At 31.8% G+C, this 21,766-nt stretch overlaps 1 protein-coding gene across 1 annotated transcript; it reads left to right on the top strand.

Moving 5' to 3' along the window:
• Window positions 1-2,978: 2,978 nt before the first annotated feature.
• LOC124889681 lies at window positions 2,979-3,578 on the top strand. Its single transcript, XM_047401667.1, has one exon. It carries the CDS (start codon window positions 2,979-2,981, stop codon window positions 3,576-3,578), a length of 600 nt encoding a protein of 199 aa, XP_047257623.1.
• Window positions 3,579-21,766: the final 18,188 nt, after the last annotated feature.

A 21,766-nucleotide genomic window follows, 5' to 3' on the forward strand; every position in this document is an offset into this window, starting at 1 on the left:
CTTCTCAATTGGATTATATTCGATTTAATCAAAAATGGTTGAGAGCTCATATGTACAAAGGGTTAGAAGAAGTATTTTTTCATGGATAAACTAATCCATATTCTTAGGGAAAAAGGGTAATTCTGGGATCAAGCTTCACAGGAGGCGCATAATATATGCTTAAAAATTACCAAGATTCTATGACGATAGTAAGTAGGCTGGCTATCCTGATTTTTTCATCACATTTACTTCCAATCCAAAATGGCCATATATTTGTAGATTTGTAGAGAGTAGGGGCTTAAAACCCAAGGATCATCCAGATATTTTATCCAGGGTTTTCAAAATTAAATTGGATCACTTAATAAAGGACTTGCAAGACAAATAGATTTTTGGAAGAGTAAAAGCAGGTATAACATATATATATATATATATATATATATATATATATATCTTTAAATATGGATTCCTACTATTTATTCATCTAATAAATTTCTTTGATGCAGTTATCTATACTATTGATTCCACAAACGAGTATTGCCTCATGCTCATATCTTACTTTTTCTTCATGAGCAAAATAAATATCCTACTCCTACAAATATCGATAGGATTATTTCAGTGGAAATACCTGATGAATTGATTGATCCTCACTATTATAAAGTAGTGGAGTTGTTCATGATGCATGGCCCGTGTGGTCCTGCAAGAAATTACTCTCCTTGTATGCAGGATGGTGGATGTACAAAGCACTTTCCAAAGTAATTTGTTCAGTCAACCATAATTGATAAAGATGGTTATCCTATTTACAGATGAAGGGAACATGGTAGAACTATCAAGAAAAATGGTATTGTCCTGGACAACAGGTATGTGATACCACTTAATCAATTTGTATTACTAATGTAGAGTGCTTATATAATCTATATTCCATCAATTTTTATTAATTGGAATTGGAAATACAATATCTTCTCAAAGATAAAATGTAATTTATTTATTTTCTTATTGAGTTGGAACAAGTATGTAGTGCCGCAGAATAGATTCTTATTATTAAAGTATGGTGCTCATATCAATGAGGAATGGCGCAATCAATCCAGATCTATTAAGTACTTATTTAAGTTTATTAATAAGGGGAATGATGGCATCGATGCTGTTTTTTCTCAAAGTGCAAATGAGAAAGATACATCAAATGTCGAGGAAATCAACATGTATTATGATTGTCGATACATATCATCCTGTTAAGATGTTTGGAGAATACTTGGATTTCCAATTCAATATAGGAAACCTTCGATATAAAGACTAGTATTTCATCTTAAAAATTAACAAAATGTTATATTCTCTGATGACGATCCAATCGATGATTTTGCCAATAGATTGAGTGCAAGGGAATCAATGTTCTTATGTTGATTTGAGGAAAATAAAGAATTCCCTGAAGCTAGAGAATTAAATTATGTAGAATTTTCACTTAAGTTTGTGTGGAAAAAGACTCAAGAAAATGGGAGAAAAGAAAAACTTCTGTATTTTCTATCGGGAGAATCTTCTTTGTTCTGCCTGGAAGTGGTGAGTTATATTATCTAAGATCACTGTTAAATGTAATAAGAGGTATGGAAAGCTGTGAGTATCTTAAGAAAGTCAACAATCATGATCACACCAATTTCAGAAATGTGTGTTATGTACTTGGCTTATTAGATAATGACAAAGAGTATGTTGATGCCATAAAGGAAGCAAGTGATTGGAGAATGCCATCATATCTTAGATAATATTTTACAATTTTGTTATTGTCTAATTCGATGTCATGACCAAAATATGTTTGGAAACTACCATGGAAGTTCTTATCAGAAAATATCCACCATGAAGAAAGAGTGTTGCTATCTAATCCAGGTACAAATTTATTGTTAAGAATAACTAACATTTCATATATATGTTCATATGATATTTTTATATTATTACCATTAAGACTTTGTGATATTTTTGTTCTTTCAGAGGTAAAGATGACAGATGATGAATTGATAAATCATTGTTTGCAAAGGTTGGAAAAAATCTTGAAAGGTTGCGGAAAAAGTTTTTTGGATTTTTTGATTATGCCAAGACCTGTTTACAATGAGGAATAAGTGGATAATGCCAATAGATTAATCCATGATGAATTGTGTTATAACAGGTTCTCCTTATTGGTTGAACACCAGTAATTAGTAATGAATTTGATGGCTGAACAAAAGTCAATGGGTGAATTTTTCTTCTTATATGGTCATGGAGGAACTGGAAAGACTTTTATTTGGAGGACTTTGTCTTCTAGAATATGATCTATAGGAGATATTGTGTTAAATGTTGCATCAAGTGGCATTACATCTCTTTTGTTACCTGAAGGTCGAATAGCTCATTCACGATTTGCAATTCCTCTCAATCAACCGAAGATTCCACATGCAATATAAAGCAAGGTAGTCCTATAGCAAATCTTATTGTCAAGATAAAGTTGATTATCTAGGATGAGGTGCCAATGATGCACAAGTACTTTTTTTAAGCTCTTGATCATACTCTCTGAGATATTCTTAGGTTTAAAAACACATCCAGTTTAGATAAACCTTTTGGAGGGAAAACAGTTGTTCTAGGTGGTGACTTCAGACAGATTTTGCCAATCATAACAAAAGGAAGTAGGCAAGATATTGTTAATACCACTATAAATTCTTCTGATTTATCGAGATATTGTCAAGTCCTAAAGCTAACAAGACATGAGATTACAAGAAAAACAGTTAGGTATACATTTGGAAGAGTTAAGAAACTTTGCCAATTGGATTTTGGCAATCGGTGATGGAAACATTGGAAGCTCCATTGATAACACTAAGACTATTCTAATACCTAATGATATTCTCATTAATGATTTTGCAGATCTGATATCCACAATTGTAGATAGTACATATCCTAAATTCTACCATCACTCCAGTGATCTAGATTACCTCTAGCAAAGAGCAATTCTTTCTTCGACTTTAGACATAGTGGACTCGATCAATGAATTTATGGTATCACTTAATCATGATCTTGAGAAGACATATTTGAGTTCTGATACAGTTTGTATGTCTGTTCATTCTTTTATGGTATTGGAGCATGTGCACACATCGGAATTCCTAAATAGTACTAATTGTTCTGGAATTCCAAATCACTCAATCACATTGAAGGTAGGTGTACCAATAATATTATTGAGAAACATAGATCAATCATTAGGATATTGTAATGGAATGAGGTTGATCATCACAAGACTTAGAGATCTGATTATAGAAGCTAAGGTTTTATCAGGCAAAATGGTAGGTGAAAACGTGTTTATCCCAAGAATAAGTTTGACACCATCTAATGCGAGAATACCTTTCAAGTTTCAGCAAAGACAATTTCTCATCGTTGTCTCATTTACTATGACCATCAATAAAAGTCAAGGCCAATCATTGTCTCATGTTGGGTTATTTTTGAAGAAATCAGTATTCACCCATGGACAATTGTATGTTGCTCTTTCACGAGTGACAAGTAGGAAAGTGTTAGAGATTTTAGCCTTCGATGATGAAGGAAAAATAACAAATGAGGTTAAAAATGTAGTGTACAAAGAGGTTTTTCATAATTTAGTTTGAGAAATTTATAAATAAATTTTTTAGTTGTCTTTTGTTCTTATATTATTGGGCTGTATGCTAATAGATTTGTTATGTTAATTAATTCTTATTAATAAAAATGAGTATTTTATTTGCTCTTCGCTCTAAATTCTTTTTCCTAAAGGCACTGTAAATTAGAAAATGTTATAAGTATATATACTAAGTCAAGTTTGAACCTTATCCATAAGGTTAGACCCTTATCCATAAAGCTACTTATCTGATAGAATGCTATAATTACAATATTTGATAAGAAAATAGATCAATGTTATTGATACGATAACAACCATTTTTAAAGGGTTCTTTAGATGTACATAACAAACTCAGTACTTTTTAAAAATCTTGACCACAGACAACTTTATTCTTATCCTTTGTAATCTGACTTATCCCTAAACTCTATCTCTCCCGCTTCCTTTAGGAGCTAAAGACAAATCCTTTGCAATCTGACTTATCCCTAGACTCGAGCTCTCCCACTTTTTCTAGGAGCTGGAGACAAACAACAGAGCATTTTCATTCAACAAAATGGTAGGATAATTAATAGATTAAAAGAGAGACTAAAGAAATATTTCATCATCTAATTATTGAAAGTACAGAGGCATCTAGAATCTAACTATTCAATCTTTCTACTATGTTAGCAATCAAATGCCCAAATCCAATACAGTTGAATAGATATGTAAGAAGAAAAATCAAACACAATAATTAGATTGAAATATTACACCATACAAATATAAATAGAATTTCCAAAAACCAAGTTTCTACTTGACTGAACAAAGTATCACCCAAAGACAACAGGCCGTTATCACCTACAGCCCCACAAGCCTTTCATAAAATAAAAAGTTTTTATATGAAAAACAAATAAGTTCATTAACCATACCTTTGTTTGGGTATTATAGTAGTATTTTTTTCCATCATTAGTTAACTACCAATGCCCAATCTGTACCAACCAACTTTTCCCTGATTATAAGTGAAGAAGTTGGAGTGGTTAGTTGAGAAGGTAAAGCTTGCTTCAGTATTAAATATGCTTGCAAATAAGAAACAACATAAATAAATTAGCATTTTCTTATGAAAAGAAGCTTCTATCCAACAAAAACAGAGATAACAAAATGGAAAAATACGTAGGATTACACAGTAAAACATGAGTTATGAAACTCCTAATTAAGGAACAACTGCTACTCTAACAAGACGAACAGGTAGTATTCTAACACCAGACCGGTATGAATGACTCTTTTTCTAAATGATGTCCTGTCCAAATATTTTGGAACCTTCACGAGACAACCTAGGCTTGCATTGTCAACCAAATATACTCAACAGTGACACTGAATATGTTCTATTACATACTTGAAACGAATTCAACTCGATGTAATACTTCCTTCTAACCTATGTAGACACACGCACACCAGTATCGAATAAATAAACAAATCGACTTTATATTCAATTATAAAGGGATACTTCTTGTGCATATTGTTGCCTATGTAATTACAAAGGCAAGTAATTAAGTTTGACATAACCGCTAATTACTAGTATAGTTGCACTATGCTAAAGAAAATCCAAATCTCAGTTGAGGTACACTTGCTTAAGACTTACTAACTATAACTACCTATACTGATCACATTCTCCAGCTGTTTCTTCATCTCTTTTACAGAAACTCAAAACTGGAGGTTCCATATTTCTCTTCTCTTTCAATATCTAAGTCAGAAGACTATCTATAATCCTCAACATCTCTTCTCCTATATCTCTCCATACAAATAGTTTTTTGATTTTTGTCTTCTGAGTCCGTACCACCTCTTTCACGTTGAAGTAAGAAGGGATAAATAACAGATGCACAAGATTAATGATTATTAATAACCATTATTCAGTATAGCTATTTTATCTTAATAGTTACATGAATGTATCAAAATGAAGTAAAATATAGAAACTCGCCATAAAACTCTTTAATGGTTGCTTTTCCTTCTTGAACTGACATGGTTGTGGTGCCATCAACATAAACCTAGAAATAAAAAAACGGATCTAGTGCCATGTTTATTGTAATATGAAAAAAATCTTGAAATAGAGGGGATTAACAATGTATGAAAATGTACAATCCAAACCTTGAAAATTAGAATTCTTAGCAATCTAAGGGCACCAGCAAGGTGGCAATCAGTGCACTGCACTAAAAAGGAACCAGTTTATTATTGGATTGTAGGACATTCTCATCTGTAGACAAGCTCCACGTACTCTCTAGGAAATTAGAAGCCTTGCACCCCAAAATTACAATAATCATAATCCAAAAGATAAAACCATCAAGGAAGAACTAAATACTAAATTACTAGGTCTAGACAAACATGTTCACCATACAGAACAAAGAGAAGTCATCAAACCAACCAAACTGAATTGCAAAAGCCTCTAAATAAACAAGGGTAAAGGATAACAAAAATGAAACAATAGAAATGAGCAAAATACACAATGTAGAGAGCAAAAATTTACTTCCTCTTGAGATTATCGTTCAGCTATGTAACTATATTACAACAACTTAATTTTCAAGGGAAAAAGGTGAGACAACTTTACAAAGCATAAGCACCTCTAGCATTCCTCACCTAACCCCCCACTATCCCCATCCACCCAAATAAAAGAAAGAAAAAATAGAAGAATCAGTTATATCAAGTACCTAAATGGATATCGTCAAGATGAAGGTAGGCCATGTAATTATAAATAAAGGATAATTAATCATAATATCATAATTTAGACACTTTTACAAGCTAAGCATCAGAATATAGCATTAAAATGATACCCTTGTCTCTTTTTGAAGTAATCAAACAAGTGAACTCCAAACAAACATCGATAATGACCTCAAGCAAATTTCCTTAGTTATTAACACAGAGGTCACTAAAAGGAAAGGAGGCAAAGAAGTGTCATCACTGTCATGACAAAGAACATACTACAAGGAAACTGAAAAAAACTCAAAGAATGTTAGAAATGAGAATTAAAAAACAGAAAAAAAACACAGCTTCAGACTTTTTAGAAAGAAACAAAAGCCCATATTAGAAAATTATCCAGAGACAAATATACAAGTAAAAAAAAAAAGAAAAAAGAGAAGTAAAAATAAAAAACAAACCTGAAATTTGTATAGTGAAAAAAATAAAAATAGGAACAAAGGATGTTCCAGAATACCAGTAAAATCCCAGAAAACAACAAGAAAGATTTATTTCCAAGCATTCATACATAAACTAGAACAAGAAAAAGAAAGTACATAGAAAAGCTCTCCAATTCCAATTCCTCCCATGTTCATTATTATATCTTCAATCTACCCCCTTCTCTTTTGCTGTTTTCTCGAACTACGATAAAAAATAGGGAACATACATAGGAGAAGAAAGATGATGGCAGCTAGATTTAGGAAAGCTCTAGAGATTTCCTATTTCTTAATTGGTATTTGAGTTGTCTGATTGTTTTTTGGATCGGGTTTGGGCCAGACCAATTTCAAGCCTAGTCTTTTGTAAATATAATGGATTTGTTCTATTAACCAAATGGGCCATAAGCCCAACTTTGATTAAAATATACTATATATACTAGCAATCATCCAAATGTTTCCCAAGTGTATCTTATGTTAGTTGTTGTATCACATGATCTAAATTATGTTCGATACTTAGAAATAGGTACATCCAGTCATTCAATAGTCATGTCTCTTCTGTTAAGTATTGGCCACATTACGTGTGTTGTGTTTGACAATTACAAATAGGTAAGTTTTGCATCCATCAAATTATCAGTTATCAATATGTCTATTCTTTTAAATATAGAGAAATAAAATTAAAAAGTATAGAAAAATCAAAATATTCTTTTATTTTGGGCCAAGAGTTTAAGATTTTTTATCTTCAAATTTATTTTAATAAATGCAAATTTTAATTTTAATAAATTATTCTCAATTATTTTTACTCCCTTCTTCTCAATTTATATGAAATATTTTAAATAGATATGCATTTTCAATATATAAAAAAAAAAAATTGTGGTTTAAATAGTTATACATACGTGTGTGACTATAAATCATTTTTTGTGGGTGAAATTGTTATTTTATAGTTATTTACACTTAATATATAAATGTGTTATTCTTTTGGTGACTTACTAAAAAGGAAAGTAGGTCATATAAATCAAAGTAAAGATAGTTTAATATTATAGGTCAGAATTTAATTTTATATGAAAAACAAAAATTTAATTTCTGAGCATGTCGGATGAAGGTACTATACATGTGTTGATTCATTCAAACAAAATTATACAATTCATGTTCAAATAAATTTTGAGAAAAATATTGATTTTGAAAATTGTGCTTTTAGAGTACATCTACAACAATTGAAATGCATCTTTTCATTGAGTTATTCATCTAAAAAGTATAAACTATTTATAATGTTTATAGAAAATGAACGTATTAAAAAATTAATACTGTATACCATACAAAATGTTACTATATATTAAGAATGAACCAAAATAAGATTGAGAATAAAATATTACAGATGATTAATTTTGAAAAATGATAAGTAAATAATAATGTGATATCATTTTATTATTTACGCATCGACAATATATGAAGGGGGAAGAGTAATTTTATTGAGAAATAATGTCATGTTTGAATTTCTTTTTAATGTAATATTATTCAACATGTTTAAATGAGATATTTTAATATAAAATAATTAAAAATAATATTTTGATATTATCCACGCATCACGCGGGTACGTATACTAGTTATTTATATAAAAGTAAAGTATGCCATTGAAGGTTGAGTTGGTCTACTATTTTTTTGATAATCTTCTTAATGTTTATTTTATTAAAAAAAGCTAGGGAGATTAATAGGTGACACAATTAGTATACATGAAAATGGTGTGGAAGTAACTGAATTAGTAGAATCAAAGCGGAAAAAAAACTAAATCAACAACATCAGACGCATGAAAATGCTTCACAAATACTAGCAAGGCTAAAGATGAAATTGAAAGAAAAATTATAATGGGTGTAAAGTTGCAACATTTAAAGTTCGTACAACTCTAAAAGTTAGACTTCACATTTACGTCGTCATAAAGAATAGGTCTAATTCTTAAATGTCATGAACTGGGTCATTTGTTCATCAATCAAAAAGAAAAGTTACAATCTAAAAAAGTTGATCAACGAACACAACATGAAAAGCTTGCTAATGCAATCATAAAACATAATTTATCGTACCGTATTCTTTTGTTGAATATGAAGAAATTCGAGAGTAGATGAATTATATAAACACAAATATTATGAAGCCTTCTAGAAACACAAAAGCTACAGATCTAAGGAATGTGCGTTAGGGATTTTTGTCCTGATTTTCTTACCAAATTAAGTTTTACTTTTTCTTGGAAAGAAAATAAAAGTAACCCTAATTACTTTTGCTTTTCTTGAAAGAAAAATTTAAAATTTTTCCATATTTGGATAACCTTTTTCTTGGAGGAAAGGTTTTGGAACTCTATAAATAGAAGACCCCTTTTCTCATACCATAACAACAATAGTATCCACAATGTAGTCTTTCAAGTGTCTTTGTTTAGGAGGAGATTTCTTCTAATAGGTTTTAGGTTTTTCAATTTTATTTTTTAATATGTAGGCCGTTTGGCCAAACCATATCAATAATATGTCTTTTAGTATTATATTTTTTTGTCGTCTGATTTATCGTCCTATGCTTTGCAAACTTTAAGCTCCCGCATAACGCCCTCTCAATTTTGAACCCAAAAAGTAGTATTAGAGCATACGATTTAAAGATCCAGTGGTATCAGAGCTTACGGTTCAAAGATCCAAAAGTTTGGTGAAACAACATTGAATAGGTTCAAAGCGATTTTAAATCAAGATGCAACTAGTTTGGCGATAATGATGATTTTGTGTAACTACAAGTGGAGACAATTGTCAATCATATTTCAATAATCTTGTTGTCACATATTTGAAAATAAAGCTCACTTTTAACCCTGCAAAAGGGTTCCAGTATTTTTAACCCAAAAAGGGCTGATATATTTTAATCCAAAGAGGCTCAAATTTTAAAGCATGTTAAACAATAGTGATATATGAAAAATATGTGAAGAACGAAGATTATGCACAAGAAGAAGGAGGATGAAGAATATTTTGCAGAAAATCAAGCCAAAGGGGAGAGATTTGTTAGAGTTTTTGTCCTGATTTTCTTACAAAAATTAAGTTTTACTTTTTCTTGGAAAGAAAATAAAAGTAACCATAATTTATTTTGTTTTTCTTGAAAGGAAAATATAAAACTTTTTCATATTTGGATAACCTCTTTCTTGGAGGAAAGGTGTTGGAACTCTATAAATAGAAGACCCATCTTCTCATACCATAAAAACAATAGCATCTATAATGTAGTGTCTTTGTTTAGGAGGACATTTCTTCCAGTTGGTTTTAGGTTTTTTTAATTTTATGTTTTAATATGTAGGCCGTTTGTCTAAATCATATCAATAATATATCTTTTAGTATTATATTTTTTTGTCATCTGATTTATCGTCGTATGGTTTGCAAAATTTAAGCTTCCGCATGACGCCCTCTCGATTTTGAACCCAACAAGTGGTACCAGAGCCTACGATTTAAAGATCTAAAATTTTTTTTGATACTGAAAGACATATTATTTCAAATATGTAACAACAAGATTGTTGAAAATATGATTGACAATTGTCTCCACATATACCTTTTGGACATATATCTTTATTATCATCAAATTTATTACAACTTATTTCAATAATTGGACCATCGAATTATTAAACCGTGGGCTCTGATATCACTTGTTGGGTTTGAAATTGAGAGGGAGTCATGCGGAAGCTTAAAGTTTACAAACCTTGAGACGATAAATCAGATGACAAAAAAAATTGTAATAAAAACACATATTATTTGATATGATTGTCCAAGAATCCTACATATTAAAAATTAAACATAAAAAAATTAAAATCTATTGGAATAAAATCTCCCTCTAAATAAGACTCTTTAAACGACTACATTGTGAATGCTATTATATTGTGGTATGAGAAGGGGGTCTTCAATTTATAGTGTTCTAAAACCTTTTCTCTAAGAAAGAGGCTTGCCAAATATGAAAAAGTTTTATATTTTCCTTTTAGGAAAAAAGTAAAAGTAATTATGGTTTTACTTTTATTTTCGTTCTAAGAAAAATAAAGGTTAAATTTGGTAAGAAAATCAGGGCAAAAACCCTAACAAATCTACCCTTTTTGGCTTGATTTTCTTCACCCGCCTTCTTCACATCTTTAATCTTTGTTCTTCACATAGTCTTCATCACTGCTGCTTGACATGCTTAAAAATGGAGCTTTTGGATTCAAAGTATATGAGCCCTTTCCGGGTTAAAAATATTGGAGCCCTTTATAGGGTTAAAAGTAAGTTTTATTCTCAAATATGTAATAATAGAATTGTGGAAAATATGATTAACAATTGTCTCCATATGTAGCTTTTGGACATATATTTTTATTAGCATCAAATTGATTGCAACTTTATTCAACAATTAGACCATTGAATCATTGAACCATGGGCCCTGATACTACTTGTTGGGTTTAAAATAGAGAGGGCGTCATGCGAAAGCTTAAAGTTTGCAAACCTTGAGACGATAAATCAGATGACAAATAAAACTATAATAGAAATACATATTATTTGATATGGTTGGCCAGGAAGCCTACATATTGAAAACTAAATAAAAAAAAACTTAAAACCTATTGGGAGAAAATCTCCTCCTAAACAAGACTTTTTAAACGACTACATTGTGAATGCTATTGTGTTGTGGTATGAGAAGGGGATCTTCTATTTATAGTGTTCCAAAATCTTTTCTCCAAGAAAGAGGCTTGTCAAATATGAAAAAGTTTTATATTTTCCTTTTAGGAAAAAAGTAAAAGTAATTATGGTTTTACTTTTATTTTCGTTCTTAGAAAAATAAAGGTTAAATTTGGTAAGAAAATCAGGGCAAAAGCCCGGCCAATGTATATATTAGAGGAAGGAGAAACTGTAACAAGAATTGACTAAAATTTTTAATAGAGTATGTTTGACTTCTGATTGTTGGCATCATTTATTTTGGAGGAATAGATTTGTTCAACAGCTCACTTTGTTGATAAAAATTAAAAATTAGATTTATAAAGTTTTAAATATTTGTCACTTGTACCCTCCTCACACTGTAGTTGAAATGGCTGTTGTGATATATGATTACTTGAAAAAATAAAATTTCGATAAGAAGGTATTTTCTATTACTTTGGATAACACCATCTCAAATGATAACTTGCACATTATTCTAAAAGGTCATCTTAATTTATAATAATTTGATATATAATGATGAGTTCTTTCTTTATTGTTGCGCTCATATTTTGAATTTGATTATTTAAAAGGGTTTAAAGACAACTAGTGATTCCATGTTTGCAATTAGGATAAGTGTGAAGTCTGTTAGAGGATCAGATGGAAGAAAACAAAAATTTGAACAGTGTGTTAAGCAAGTTGAAATTGATGTTAATGTTGGTTTATGTTTAGATGTATCAACTAGATGGAACTCGACATATTTTTGCTTGAAAGTGCTCTCTCATAAAAAAAGATTTTTGCCTGTTTACATTTACATAATAGAATTTATTTTCATCGTCCTACACTTAATCATTAATAGAGAAGAGCAGAAAAAATATGTGAAGTCCCGGAGACATTTATAGAGAACAAATTTGATTTCTAATTCAAGTTATCCCACCTTTCAACTTCTATTTTGTGCAAATCAAAAGAATTGAATGCATACTCAATGGAATATTAAATAATGAAGATAAAGTTATTAAGAAAATGACTTTAAAGATGCATGAAATGTTTTGAAAAACTATTTGAAACAATATAGTGTAGTACTTACATTCGGATTCCCAAATGAAATGCAGTTTTTAATCTTTTGTTACTCTAAGTTGGATACTATTTCAACACAAGAGAAAATAAAACTTTTGAAGAAGAAATTGTATAAGCTTTATGAACATTATACGAGCAAGGAAAAATATTGCTAGTGCTTTTCTAGTATTCTGACTTCACCAAGTGAAAATAGAAGCAAATCCAAATACTTCAAAGTGTTTAATGTAAGTAGTTTTCATCTCGTTAAGAATTTAACTCTTTTCTAGCTATACCAAATATTTTTTCTATTATTATTATTATTATTATTATTATTATTATTATTATTATTATTATTATTATTATTATTATTATTATTATTATTATTATTAGGTCTATTACCCCCCAACCTTTAGTCAAAATCTCAACTACACACTCAACCTTTAAAGGTGACCTATTACCCCCCTAAACTTATTTTTACTGAATTTATTACCCCCTCAGTTGCTGACGTGTCAACGGACGTGACTACACCGCCCATGAGCGCGTTAGCTGAATCCATTTCACTTAAAATTCTTTATTTTTTTATTTTAACATCATTATTTTTAATAACATAATAAATATTTTAATTATTACTTTTTCTTAATGAATTATAATTGCCACATTATGTCTTCTTCTTCTTCTTCTTCTCTTTTTTCAAAACAAAAATTCAAGAACTCATTAATGGAGTTCTTCATCTTTCTGATCTCCAAATTCTCATTAATGGTGTTTTTTGATAATTTGAAAAATGTTATTACCGAAACCAAGAAACACTTGAACTAAGGAAACAATAAGATTTCTCCGATTAATGAATTCTTGAATGATGAATATGAGGAACTCTGATTCAAAAAACTTACAAAAATTCAAAAACTTCGATTTCCTCTCTTTTTGCTTAAGATCGCCATTAATGGCGAGTTTAAAGCTTTGAATTTCCACAATGCCATGTATAATTTCCAACATAACCCACGTATAATTTTCAACCCATTTCTCTAATTTTCTCTATTTTTGCTCAAGATCCGCCATTAATGGCGAGTTCAAAGCTTTGAATTTCCACAATGGAGAAGAATTCGCCATTAATGGCGATCTTGAGCATAAAGAGATGAAAAGTTTTTAGGAGCATTTATCCGCCATTACACACTCATTAATCCTCTATTTCTTTCCCAAAGAATTCTTTATGAAATTCAAATGACCCAAGAAGATGAAATTGGGTTGAAGAAGAAAATGGAGCAAAATGGGAAAGGGGAAGAAAAAGGAAAATAATAATGTTAAATAATTAACTTTTTTAGAGTAAAAAAAGAAAAAATGACGTGGCAGCGCGTGCATCACACCACATGCCAAAATGATTGGTTGTTAGTTTTCGAGGGGGTAATAATTCCACTTTAAAATAGTTCAGGGGGTCATAGGACCTCAGCAAAGTATAAATGTGTAGTTGGAATTTGGGGTAAAGGTTAGAGGGGCTTTTGACCATTTTCTCTTATTATTATTATTATTATTATTGTATGTAATAACTATTGTTATGTTTAATATTCATAGGAATTTAAAGCATTTGACAATGAACCTACTTCTAGCGAAAAAGTTGGAATTGAATCTTTAGTTGGAGGGATCAAGGCTTGATTTTTGAAAAGTTTCAAAAATGGATGTTATCATGTATTGGAAGGACCACTCTAAAAATTATCCTAATCTTTCAATAATGGCTCGTGATGTACTTAGTATTCCTAATTCCTATTACTACTGAAGCATCATAATCATCATTCAACACTGAAGGACATCTTCTAACCAAATATAGAAATTGCATCTATCATAAAAAAAACAGACCCCACTTGGTGGGAATTCACTGAGTTTGTTGTTGTTGTTGCATCTATCATAAAAATATTCAAGCGTACACTTGTTACTGCTTAAAATTGATCGCACGATTTCTCTCAGAATGATAGTATTTTTTGTATACATGTAAAATATTTATTAGTTTTTAAGTATTGTTATTTCTTCATGGAGAAAATGGTCAAATTCCCCTCCAACCTTTACCCCAAATTCCAACTACACACTTATATTTTTCGGGAGTCCTATGACCCCCCCCCCCTTAACTATTTTAAAGTGGAATTATTACCTCCCAAAAACCTAACAACCAGTCATTTTGGATAAGGTGTTATGCACGCACCATGCCACATCATGCCATGTCAATTCCACGTAATATTACTTTTTTTAACATAAAAAGGTGATTGTTTTTATTTATTATGCTTTCACTTTATTTTTTCTTTCCTTTTCCATTTCCTTCTCTTTTCTTTTACCAAATTCTCTTTAATTTTTCCAGCCTTGCCTTTCATAACTCATTCTCAAATCGCCTTGACCTCTTTAACTTCCCCCATCAACGGACACAAAAGTGAAGAGGACAACGAAGAAATAGATCTAAGTTCTATTTTAAATTTTAAATAAATTTGAAGAAGCTATCTAGGATGAAGGTGCGGGGAGAAAAAAAATATTAATTTTGATTTAATAATATTGACATCAAAAAATTCAATTGATGTTTGCACTTTGTTATAATTTTTTCTCCATTAATGACAGAAAAGTTCAATTCTCTTGAATTTCTATACTGAGCTACCCCAATTCTTTAACTTGATGGTTGGTGGGTTTGTTTTCACATGTTGGAAAATTTATTTTTAATTAATTTTAGCGGAGCTATGGTAAAAAAATCATCAACGTCAATGATTTGAAGATATCCCTTTATGAAGCTCCGATTTTTTAGTGTTGATGTGGCTATGGCAAAATTGTTCGTGGAGTTCTTCTTTTCTATCTTAAACATATATATTTATCCATGTATAATATATTTTAACAGAGGTTACTGGACTATTTTTTTTTTCTTTAATCACTGTGTTCTTTTACACCTCATTTGCCAGAGTGCAGAGATGTAAAAGCTGATAATTCTTGAGTTAGATCTCATTCAACAACATAATAATCTTAGTATTTTGAGGAATGGAATTTTTAGGGAGGTGATTGTTAGTTTGGATGAAATGGTAGTTGGTGTAGTTTGGATTGAATGCCATTGTTGAGTTCTTGAAGAAGAAGAAAAAGAGGAAGAAAGAAAATGAATAAAGTAAAATAATAATTAAAATTATATATATTTATGTAAAGAAAATATTGAAAATAAATTTTTAATATATATTTTCGTTCTCACTCTCTTAAAAGAGAGTAAAACACACTCTCTTTCCATGCCAGCTTTCGGGGGTATAATAATTTCACTTTTAAATAGTTCAGGGAGGTCATAGGACCCCCGCAAAGTATAAGTTTGTAGTTGGGATTTAGGGTAAAGGTTCGGGGGCATTTGACCATTTTCTCTTTCTTCATGTTTAACTAATTAATATTTATATAAAATATAGATGAAAATAAAGATTTTAAGACAACTTTATCAAAAGTTGATTCAGAGATGCTTGATACAGATGAAGTGGTAATGTTCGATTCATAATAAGTAGTCATGAAAGATTTTCTTGAGGAGTTTGTTTTTATTTTTAATGAATGACATTTTTTGTATTTTATTTTGATATATTGAAACACTAAAATAAAATTAGGTTAACATTTTTGAAAAATTTCATAAAAGCACAACTAATGATATTAATATTACTAAAAATCTCTTCACTTTATACAAATTACAAATATCCCAACTTTTATTATTTTCAATTAAAAGTTAAGATACATCCTAAAAACACCCATTTTTTTATACAACTTTACCAATCGATTCTGTTCATTTCTCCTTCAAAAATGCCAGATTTCTTGGTGTAGTTTCGTCCTATAGTTTTTTCTACTTCTTCACATTTTTGAATTAAGGTATCCCCCCCCCCCCCAAATTCATAATCACTATCTTCATATTATGTTCAATAATTTTTAATAAAACTCAAGTTAAACAACATCTTCTACTTTTCTAAGGTTATTTCGTTAACATTATTGAACAAAGTCTTAGTATATCAAATTTTTGAGCCTATATCGATTCAATTAACATAATGAATACAGACCAGGACCATCTTTTAATCTTGGAATCTCTCAAATCGACAATATCAAACAATATGAAGATATTAATTTTGTTCCTGATGTCATTTGTTACTGGGCAGTAATTTAGGCCGAGATACATATTTGGATACATCAGATACTTTTCTTTATCTTGTATCTCTGGTTATGTAAAACTGTAGTTTTATGTATCTCTCATTATATATTTTGTGTGAATTATGTTTATGAGAGGTACATATTATTCCAACAAGAGATACAATTAATGTTGTTACATGTATAGTGTGTATCTCGTACAAGCTATGTTAATGCATTTATTGTTGTAGATACATGTATGTTTGAAAATAATATGTATCTCTTACAACATATCATAGTAGTATTATGTATATGTTTTTGGTATTATTTTCATCAATATTCAATATGATTTGTTCCTAAATATTGTTTGACTTGCAAATTTCAAGGGCATAATAAAGATGAATGTAGAAGTTTGCACCCTGAATTAAAGAAGAATGTGGATAAAAACAAGAAGGATTCGACAAAGAGAGAGAAAAAGAGAGAGAGACAGAAAAAGAAATAAGGGTGGAGAAATGGTTATAAGGGTAGAATGGTTAGTAGATGGAATCCTACCACCAAGAGGTTCAAATGGTAGAAAGACACTATGCTTACTAATGTAATACCCCGTACTTCTACCTAACTTAAATTCATCTCGAAGATGTAAAAGACATGCTTTAAAGATGAATACACTTTTATGTATGTGGAATTTTCAAAATTTTAACTTTTTGTTGTATGGAAAATTGAATAAGCCTTCCATCGATACCAAATTCTCCTAAATCCAATAACCGGGTAAGAAGTTATGGCGATTTAAAGTTTCAATCGTAAAACACCGTCATTTAAGCCAGTGGTGCAGTGCGCCGTAAGCCAAAATGATGTTTGTCAGTTCCAGTAAGACTCCGCAACTACACCACATAGTGAAGGGCTCCTAAATCCCAATTGTACTTTTCTAGTGAATCTTCGCGATGTCTCCGCGTTGCACCAAACTTCCAGGTCACAAATAAAGTTGCAACACGATAGCTCTGTGTTGTGCCATCTCCTAATTTCCCAGTTGTCAAATTCTAAAAACATCGTGCCGCACCTGCCTAATCAGGAAATTATAACAAAAAATAAATATTTCATCTTGGGATTAATTGGTCTTTTTCCAAGGTTTTAACATGCCCAGGTGCAGGATTTAATCCCTAAAAACAGTTTAAATCATTATTTACTCACTTTTTTCCCAAATCAAGAACATTCTCTCCCAAGAAACAAAACCCTAGCTTTCAAGAAATCAAAGCCAATTCTGAGAATCTCTCCAAGAACTTCAAGAAACTTACAATCAAGGTATGCATAGTGTTCATTAATGGATTTCTTTCATCCATGAAGCCCAAGAATCAAGTTTAAAATCATGTATTATGAATATTATGATATGGGTTGATTATGTTTATGTGATTGTTATTGTATGGTTCCCAAGTTGGAATCTCAATGTGTTTTTATGGAATTATGTTAGTATATGAGTTTAAACCCATGAATTGAATGGTTATGAGGTATTAATTGATTATTGTACCTATTCCCTAAGTGGTGCATGTAAGGTGTTTGATAAAATGCCTAGAAGACTGGAAATTATGTAATATAGCTCAATTGTGACTTAAGTGATGGATTCATGTTTTATCCTTATGTTCAAATTACTCCTATTCTATTAATATGCAATGTATATGTTTGTTGAAATGGTCATGATGCTATAATATGAAATTATGACATTGATTATATATTTATTCCTTCCATGTACATGATTATGATAACCATGTACTTCATGAAATCCCCAATGTATTGTATTATGAATTGTTGATAGTGGTCATGTGTTCAATAAATGTCAAGTATTGTCTGTTTCATGCTATCGAGTCCTAGGGGTACTTATACCTGTCCTAGAGTGGAGGGGTAGTACTTAAGCTTTTAGAGGTTAGCTTATTTCCTACCTTCGGGCACGAAAAATGATATCTAAAGGATGTGTCTATCATCTTGTTCGAGTTAAGGACACTAGTTTTGAAACTCCTAGTCTTGATTCAGTCCCATTCGTGAATGAATATCCAGATGTCTTTCTCGGAGATCTACTAGAAATTTCTCCCAAAAGGAAAATAGACTTCGGCGTTAATCTTCATCTAGATACTCAGCCTATATCTATTCCGCCATACAGAATGGCACCAGCAGAACTCAGAGAATTGAAAAAACAGTTGAAGGATCTCCCAGACAAGGGATTCATCATACCCAGTGTGTCCCCGTAGGGTGCACCAGTTTTATTTGTGCGCAAGAAAGATGGTTCTCTCAGAATGTGTATTATTATTGTTATCTCAATAAATTCATGGTCAAGAACAAGTACCCTCTCCCCAGAATTGATGACTTGTTTGACCAACTTTAGGGTGCCAACTATTTTTCTAAGATAGACCTCAGATCAGGTTATCATCAGCTCAGAGTCATAGAATGTAACATTTTGAAAATAGCCTTTCGTACTCGGTATGGTTACTTCGAATTCTTATTTATGTCCTTTGGTCTTACCAATGCCCCAGCAGCTTTCATGGACTTGATGAACCGCATGTTCAAGCAGTACTTAAACATATTCGTCATAGTCTTCATAGATGATATTTTGGTCTATTCCCGTAGTGAGCATGATCATGCAGTCTATCTCAAAATCATACTTTAGACTCTCAGAGATCATCAGCTATTCGCCAAATTCAATAAGTGCGAGTTTTAGCTAAGGTCAGTAGCATTTCTTGGCCATATCATTTTCGGTGATGGCATTAGAGTAGATCCTCAAAAGACTGAAGCAGTAAAAAACTGGCCTTGCCCTATCTCTCCATCAGATATTAGGAGTTTCTTAGGTTTGGCTAGCTATTACAAACGGTTTGTTGAGGGATTTTCTTCTATTGCATCCCCTATATCCAAATTGACTTAGAAAAAAGTCAAGTTTTTGTGGTCAGATCCTTATAAGAAGAGTTTTCAGGAGTTGAAGACTTGACTCACCTCAGCTCCAGTCTTACCTCTTTCAGATGGTCCAGATGGGTTCATAGTGTATTATGATGCATCCATAGTAGGTTTGGGTTGTGTCCTCATGCAATATGGCAAAGTCATAGCCTACACCTCCAGACAGCTTAAACCCCATGAGAAGAATTATCCTACTCATAATCTTGAGTTAGTTGCCGTAGTTTTTGCCTTGAAGAGTTGGATGCATTATCTATATGGAGTTCATGTAGATGTGTTCACAGATCATAAGAGCCTTTAGTATGTCTTTTCTCAAAAAGATCTCAATCTTCATCAGAGAAGGTGGTTAGAGCTCTTAAAAGATTATGATATGAGTATCTTTTATCATCCGGGCAAGGCCAATGTGGTGGCCGACGCTCTCAGTAGACTGTCTATGGGTAGTGTTTCTCATGTTGAGGATAGTAAGAAGAAGCTAGCTCAGGAAGTCCATTATCTTTCCAGACTAGGTATTCGCTTCGTCGATATAGAGGACAGTGATATATGGGTTCAGAGTAGTTCAAAATCATCTCTAGTTTCCAAGGTGAAAGAAAAGCAAGATAGAGATCCAAGTCTAGTCAAGTTGAAAGAGTCAGCCAAGAATCAGAAGGTGGAGGTTTTATCGTAAAGGGGAGATGGTGTATTGCAATGTCAGGGTCGTCTGTGTTCTAGGTGTAGATGACTTGAGGCAGCAAATTCTTGCAAAAGCGCATGATACGCGCTACTCTATTCATCCAGGGACTACAAAGATATACCGCGACTTACGGGAGATTTATTGGTGGAGTAGGATGAAGAGAGATATGGCAGAATTTATGGCTAAGTGCTCTATATGCCAGCAGGTTAAGATAAAGAATCAGAAGCCTAGTAGGTCCATGCAGGAGTTCAGTATTCCTACTTTGAAGTGGGAAAAAGTAAACATGGACTTTGTGATGGGTTTGCCTTGTACTCTCATCATCATGATTCAGTTTGGATCATTGTAGACAGGATGAACAAATCAGCTCATTTTCTTCCAGTCCATACCTCTTATTCAGCTGAGCATTATGCCAAACTCTACATTAGAGAGTTGGTCAAATTGCACGGTGTTTTATTATTATTATCTCAGACAGAGGTACCCAATTCATATCTCATTTCTGGAAAGCATTCCAAAAGGGTCTTGGTACCCAAGTTTATCTCAGTACATCCTTTCATCCTCAGATAGATGGTCAAGCAGAAAGGACCATTCAAACTTTAGAAGATATGCTGCAAGCGTGTACAACTAATTTCAAGGGTAGTTGGGATAACCACTTGCCTTTGATTGAGTTTGTATACAACAATAGCTATCATTCTAGTATTAAGATGGCTCCATTCGAAGCTCTCTATGGTAGGATGTGCAGATCTCTAGTCGGTTGGTTCGAAGTTAGTAAGGCCTTAGTTATAGGGCCCGACTTAGTATTCGATGCCTTAGAAAAAATCCAGTTGATCAAAGAAATACTTCAGGTTGTTAAGAGCCGTCTTATGCAGATGTTCGCAAAAAAAAATCTCGAGTTTGAGATTGGTGACTATGTTTATCTAAATATCTCTCATATGAATAGAGTGAAGAGATTCGAAAAGAAGGGAAAGCTTAGTCCCCGATATGTCTGTCCCTTCAAATTCTTAGTCGTTTTGGCAAAGTAGCTTATGAGCTCGAATTACCTTCAGATTTAGCCTCATCTCATCCAGTCTTCCATGTCTTTTTGCTCAAGAAGTGCATAGGTGACCCCATAGTTGTAGTCCCTATTCAGAGCATAGATATTCAGAACAACCTCTCTTTCGAAGAGATTCTGGTCAAAATTCTCAACTATTAGACTCACAGGCTGAGGAACAAAGAAGTCCCTCTAGTCAAAGTCCTTTGGAAAAATCACCGTTAAGGGAGCTACTTGGGAAGAAAAAGCAAACATGTGTACCATTATCACCTCTTCTCCGCTAATTCAAACTCAGCCCAAGGTAACAACTTTCCTTAAGCCTTTCAGTTTCATGTTCAGATTTCAGTTACAACTTAGTATCCAGTTCATGTTTAGAATTCCATTATAAACTTGGTATCAATTACCATTGCATAGTCAGTCATGTATTCATGTGTCAATTCAGTCATGTATTCATGCATCTGATATGCATGTTCAGTTTGATGAGAAACTCATCTTATCAGTAATTCAGTCATGCATCCATAAATCCATTATTCATCCGTCAGGTATGCATATTTAGCATAATACATTCAGCTTATCAGTTATATCATTCATGAAATCATGTTTCAACTGTTCATGCTCAGCATGTACTTTTGTCTATCA

The sequence above is a fragment of the Capsicum annuum genome, chromosome 12, assembly GCF_002878395.1.
Source record: "Capsicum annuum cultivar UCD-10X-F1 chromosome 12, UCD10Xv1.1, whole genome shotgun sequence".
Lineage (NCBI taxonomy): Eukaryota > Viridiplantae > Streptophyta > Magnoliopsida > Solanales > Solanaceae > Capsicum > Capsicum annuum.